Source organism: Bison bison, unplaced genomic scaffold, assembly GCF_000754665.1.
Source record: "Bison bison bison isolate TAMUID 2011002044 unplaced genomic scaffold, Bison_UMD1.0 scf7180017864072, whole genome shotgun sequence".
Taxonomy (NCBI): Eukaryota; Metazoa; Chordata; class Mammalia; order Artiodactyla; family Bovidae; genus Bison; species Bison bison.
Window position 1 is genome coordinate 6,165,602 of NW_011494644.1, and position 6,405 is coordinate 6,172,006.

Below are 6,405 nucleotides of genomic sequence, written 5' to 3' on the forward strand. Positions count from 1 at the left end.
GGCACCAGCCGACCCAGGGAAAGCGCCCGGAGTTGCAGCTCCCGGGGCTCCGACGGCCGCCCCGCCGGCGAAGGAGATCCCGGAGGTCCTAGTGGACCCTCGCAGCCGGCGGCGCTATCTACGGGGTCGCTTTCTGGGGAAGGGTGGCTTTGCCAAGTGCTTTGAGATTTCGGATGCGGACACTAAGGAGGTATTCGCGGGCAAGATCGTGCCTAAGTCGCTGTTGCTCAAACCGCACCAAAAGGAGAAGATGTCCATGGAGATATCCATTCACCGCAGCCTCGCTCACCAGCACGTCGTCGGCTTCCACGGCTTTTTCGAAGACAACGACTTCGTGTTCGTGGTGTTGGAGCTCTGCCGCCGGAGGGTGAGTGTCACTGCTGGGGAACTGGAACTGCCCTGGGGGCAGGGGTTGGGGCGCCGGGAACCGGAGCTGCTGGGGAAGGGGCGCCCCGGGGCTCGAAGCTGCTGGGGAAGAGCTGCTGGGAACCTGGAACTGGAAATGGAGAAAGTCTTAGGGAGAGAGAAGGTTCTTGGCACTTGGGGTCTCTAGGGAAGGCGGCTTCTGGACGCTAGGAGTTGGGCAGATTGGGGGAGGTGCGGGAGAACCTTGCTTATGGACGCCAGGGCTTCCGGAGTTGCTAGGTAAGGGGTATTGCGGACCCTCACTTTCCGGAGTGGGGTTGGGTCAGGCAGAGGGTAGTTGGAGCCAGACTTCAGAGCTTCCGGGGGAGGGGAGAGGTAGGAAAGGGACCTGTTGCTGCCAAAAGTTCCGGGACCGGGATACTGGGGACTCTGAGCTTCCGGAGTGGGCTGAGAGGGGTCCCAGGTAAGGGACTTGGGAGGGAGCCAGGGGGAGAGGGTTGCTATGAACTGTTGCGGCCTGGTTTGGAGGGGAGTCTGGATCATAGTTGTCCTGGAGAAGAAATGGGTAGTAGGGTCCTGGCTGCCTTTACCTAATGACACCCCCTCCCTGCCTTGGGTCTGAGCACCGGCTCCCATTTCTGCTTCCCTCCTGCTCCCAGTCTCTCCTGGAGCTGCACAAGCGGAGGAAAGCTCTCACGGAGCCCGAGGCCCGCTACTACCTGCGGCAGATCGTCCTGGGCTGCCAGTACCTGCACGGAAACCGCGTTATTCACAGAGACCTCAAGCTGGGCAATCTCTTCCTGAACGAGGATCTGGAGGTGAAAATAGGTAAGGAGCTGGGCCTGCAGGGGCACTTGACATGCAGTGGGGATAAGGAGGAGCTGGGAGGGAGGGTGGGGGAGAGGAAATTTGGAAAGAGACAAGGGAGGGAGGAAGAGGATGGTAGGAAGTCTGGGCTGTTGATTGCCTCTAGAATCCTCTCTTTAGGACGGGAACTTGAGCCACAAACCAATGTCTTGTCTGCAGATGCGCTTTGGGGGGGGGTGTTCTTCTATACAGTTTTTTGTTTTTTTAAGAATTTGGATTTGTTTTCACTTTTTAAAAATATTTTTTAATTTACCTATATTTGGCTGCACTGGGTCTCCGCTGCTGCGTGCCTTTCTCTGGTTGCGGGGAGTGGGGGCTGCTCTGTGTTGCAGTGTGCGGGTTTCTCATTGCAGTGGCTTCTCTTGTTGTGAAGCACAGGCTCCAGGTGTGCAGGCTTCAGCAGTTGTGGCTCCAGGGCTCTGTGGTTGTGGCAGGTTCAGTAGTTGTGGCACATGGGCTTAGTTGCTCTGTGGCATGTGGGGTCCTCACCGACCACGAATGGAACCTTTTCTCCAGCACTGGCAGGTGAATTCGTCACCACTGAGCCATCACGGAAGCCCCTCATTTTCACTTTTTTAAACTGAGCGCCTTGATGTAAAATTTTGAATTTGGAGCTCCTTTTAAACACTCCAACAGTACAGGGGTAGCGTTCCCTCAGGACAGCTCTTTGCTGTACTGAACAGCAGCTATTCCCTTTAGATGCCCTATGGTTTGCCACAGTCCCCACCCCTCCATATCACTTCCTCACAAACTTGCCAAGTAGCCATCTTGACATTTACTTGCTTAATCCCTGTAGGCATTTGAGTTTTGCTATCCTTGTCAGTTCCCTTTTAGAAGTAAACCCCCCCTTTCTAAGGGGAGGGGTGAAGAGGGTCTTTGGGAGGCCCCTCCCTAGGGCCAGCATGGTGGGAGGATTCCTGGGTAAGCCTCGCTGCACACAAGGACTAGAGGCTTTGAGAGATCACTTGACCCTGGGTCTTGATGGTTACATCTGAAGCAGCTGTCTGCATTGACAGACGACAGAAGCTGGCATCTGAGCCTCCATCTTCCTCCCTCTGTCCCAGGGGATTTTGGACTGGCAACCAAAGTGGAGTATGACGGGGAACGGAAGAAGACCCTGTGCGGGACTCCTAATTACATAGCTCCTGAGGTGCTGAGCAAGAAGGGGCACAGTTTCGAGGTGGACGTATGGTCCATTGGGTGCATCATGTAAGTTGGGAGTTGTCTCAGGACCCACCAGTCTCAGCAAGGGGCTTTCTGGACATTTCTCACTTGATAGACTTTATCCTGCAGACCTTTCCGCCTTTGGAAAGGCTGCTCCAGAGGACAGATGGCCTCCGAAGGAAGCCTCATTGCTGAATTGGTATATCCTGTAGGATTCCTGCAGCCTGGGCTGTGGGTTCAGGGAATGAGGGAGGGAATGTCTCCACAAACTTGCTCTGCTGCTGCTAAGTCGCTTCAGTCGTGTCCGACTCTGTGCGACCCCATAGACGGCAGCCCACCAGGCTCCCCCATCCCTGGGATTCTCCCGGCAAGAACACTGGAGTGGGTTGCCATTTCCTTCTCCAATGCGTGAAAGTGAAAAGTGAAAGCGAAGTCGTTCAGTCATGTCCGACCCCCAGCTATCCCATGGACTGCAGCCCACCAGGCGTCGCCGTCCACGGGATTTTCCAGGCAAGAGTACTGGAGTGGGGTGCCATTGCCTTCTCTAAACTTGCTCTAATCCCTTGCTATTCAAAGTACGGCAGACCAGCTGCAGCATCACCTAGGAACTTGTTACGCAGAATCTCAAGACCCAGGCTAACTGGATCACAATCTGTATTTTAAGACCCTTGAGTGATTTCCATGCACAATAAAGTATTAGAACCACTGATCTAAAAGCAGCATTGGGTGGGAAGAATTAGGCCAGGAGTGGTGCTGGCAGGAGGAGGTCCTGTGGTCCGTCTGGGTCAAGGCCATCAGAGGTGGGTGGTGGGCAGAGGTTGGCCTGTTCAGGTGTTACCCCTTTTGTTGTTTCCCTGGATACTGGAGAGTTAGAAATGGCTTTCCTACTTCTTTGCATTGGAATTTCCCACATGAAAACTTGTAGCCTAAAGTACAGAACTGTTAACTGTGGGGCTGCCTCTGAAGGAGCAAGTGGCCCCTGCTTGGACCTGTTCCATGTTATCCAGCAGCCTCTGGCTCCTAGATTACCACAGGCTATAGCTAAAAAGTCACTGATCCATTAGAACCCAGTCTCATCACCTGTATTCTGCCGAGGGCACCTCCCTGCCAGTTTGTGGCTCCTGGGACTGGTTAGTGAACTTGTGAATTGTCCTCTGGGGCCCCAGAGTCACAGTGAATGCCCAAAAGATGTCTGACTTCCTTTCTGGCCCTGGGAGGATTCCTCCCTGCATCTGGGTTTTGGTTGGGAGCCTTGAGCGAAATCCCTCCTTGTGCTTACAGGTATACCTTGTTAGTGGGCAAGCCACCTTTTGAGACCTCTTGCCTAAAAGAGACCTACCTCCGGATCAAGAACAATGAATACAGTATTCCCAAGGTGACTAAAACCACTTTAAGTTTACATTTGTTTTATTTAATTCCCTCCCCCACCAAGTGATTTACGGAGCCCAGCCATATCCTGGGGAAAGAAGTGGGTCAGTGCCACCCCCAGGGTAGGCGTAAGAGCTTTAGAGGGTCCTGTCTGAAATTGCATAGAGTCTGACGTATGTGCACAGAAACAGGTTTTCTTGGGATGAGTTTGTAGGCTCTCAACGGTTGGGCAGATAACCCAAAAGACGTGTAAAACAGAGAGAAAGAGCCGGAGTAGGGGGCAGACGGAGAAGTGCTGCTTAGCCTGGCAGTGGACTGTCTTGCTTCAGGTGGGCTCTGCCACTTTTTAGCCAGAGCACAGTGGACAAATGGCCTGAGTCTTCTGAGCTGCAGTTTCCCGTCTGTAAAATGGAGTCCCTGCCCCAGAGCATCTTGCACACAGTGAGTGCTCACAGAATTGCGAGCCACCGTGAAGGCAAAGTGGTGTGCTTTTGCAGCCACCAGCAGCAGTGCATTGAGAGGGATAGTCTGCAGCAGTCTGGCACACAGCTGCTTCCCAGTTCGGCACCTTTGTCTTAGGTGAAGCCAAGAGCCCTGTCTCGAGACATCAGGACAGATGGGCTGAATCTGTTACAGAGGGTCAATTATTGGGCCGAGCAGAGTGGTTCCGAGTGTGGGGGTTGCCCCTGACTCTGCCTCTGTGTGGGTACTGGCTCCACCACTCACTCGGGATGTATCTTAGGCACTTTAACTTCTCTGTGCCTGTTTCCTCATCTGCAAAAGAGGGGTGGTACTAGAGAGCTTCACTCCTTGGGTGTTTCTCTGAGGGTTAAGTGAGTTCATCTACATGAAGCGCTTACAGTATTTTGCTGGTAGGTAGTAAGTACATAGTTGATGCTAGGCTTACTGTGCATTTGACCTCCCCTGGGTTGGGTCTCCTTACCAGGGCTCCAAGCTTGGTGCTGTGTCCCCACTTTATAGATGAAGATACAAAGGCCCAGAAAGTTGGGTTGGTTGACACAGCTGGTGTTAAGGGACAGAACTGGGACTTAACACCAGGTCTTTATGACTTCCAAGCCTTTGTTTTCAAGTGCTGTTCTAGTGGTGAGCAACTTGTCAACTTAGGAAAGCTGCCAGTGGAAACTTGGGACATTTATAGCCACTGAACATGGTGTATTTGAGGCTGGGTAGGGGGTGGTGGTGCAGCAGCCAGGTACTGTGTCATATCCTGCTTATGACTCCCCATCTCCCTTCCAGCACATCAACCCCGTGGCCTCCTCCCTCATCAAGAAGATGCTTCAGCCAGATCCCACTGCCCGCCCAACCATTCACGAGCTGCTCAATGACGAGTTTTTCACTTCCGGCTATATCCCTGCCCGCCTCCCCATCACCTGCCTCACCATTCCACCGAGGTTTTCAATCGCTCCCAGTAGCCTGGACCCCAGCAATCGGAAGCCTCTCACCGTCCTCAATAAAGGTAAACCAGAGTGTGGGTAGACAGCCTTGCCTGCCTCAGTGTGTGAATGGATGGTCCCCAAAGCTCTGGTGTGCAGTAGGACAGGCCCCAGTCTTTGAATCCCTGGTCCCCATCCTCATATGGCAAACGCCTTTCCCCATAGCCCTGTCAGGAAAGACAGACCTTACTGTGACTGAATCAGACCTGTCGTGTCCTGAGAGAAGAGAGGAGCTAAATGCCATGCCTGAACAATTCTTAACAGTTTGTTTTTTTAAATCACTGATATCGCCCTGCATGGTTCATTGGGAAAAATGTTGAGAAGCTTCAGGTACACACATGGAGCACAATGTACGTGGGACCCACATCGCCACCAGAGTCAGCACTTAACTAAGATTTGTAATGTATGCTTGGTTCCTTTGAAGTATTTTTGAAGTTAATTCCATACGTCTTGCCATTTTACCTCCAGGAACTTCTGTGCGCATCTCTCTAAAAGGATGGACATTGTCTTACAAAAGCGCATTTCATTGCTTGGTTTGTCATTGTTTCTAGGTCTCTTCAGAGAGCAGAATTAGAAAATACATAACTGGAGTGGGGGGTGACCTTAGATTTATGCCATTTCTGATTCACATTTTTGAATGTTTTATTTTAGTATTATTTCAAAATATGAAAAGTATAAGAATAGACAAAATCCTCCTGTATCTTGTACCCCCTTTTCTCCACCAATTAACATTTTTCAACATTTACTCTATCTCTCATTGTATGTGTGTGTATTGTTTTTGTCCCAAACATTCTGGCCTTTACTACTTAGTACTTCAGTGTGTATTTCCTAAAAACAATTCTTTTACGTAACCACAACACAGGACATAGTTATCAAGTTCAGGAAATTGAAATTGATGCAAACTTGTCTTACAGCAGTCTTTTTCTCTGCTGTGAAATTACAACTTTAATTCTCTTTTGGTAATTTGTAAGTGTCTAATTTAATATTATAGGGTTTTACTTTAATTTTATGCTTGTATTTCTTTTTCTCTCACAATGAAAACCTTGTTTGCTTACACGGTATACATGAATTTTCAACGTATATAAAGTATGTTACGAAACTGTGTTTATTTCCATGCAGTTCTTTTTGTCCTTAGACTCTATTTCTCTCTCTCTCTCTCATACACACACACACACACCCACCCCCC

General features: G+C 50.8%; 1 protein-coding gene across 1 annotated transcript in view; it reads left to right on the plus strand.

The window, feature by feature from the left end:
• The window catches only part of PLK1 (polo-like kinase 1), a 10,645-nt gene that overhangs the window by 129 nt on the left and 4,111 nt on the right, over positions 1–6,405 (plus strand). The window contains exons 2-6 of the mRNA XM_010837419.1: positions 9–367; positions 1,026–1,194; positions 2,298–2,442; positions 3,679–3,772; positions 5,023–5,242. Coding sequence (XP_010835721.1) covers positions 9–367; positions 1,026–1,194; positions 2,298–2,442; positions 3,679–3,772; positions 5,023–5,242 — 987 coding nt within the window. The remainder of the gene's footprint in view (positions 1–8; positions 368–1,025; positions 1,195–2,297; positions 2,443–3,678; positions 3,773–5,022; positions 5,243–6,405) is intronic.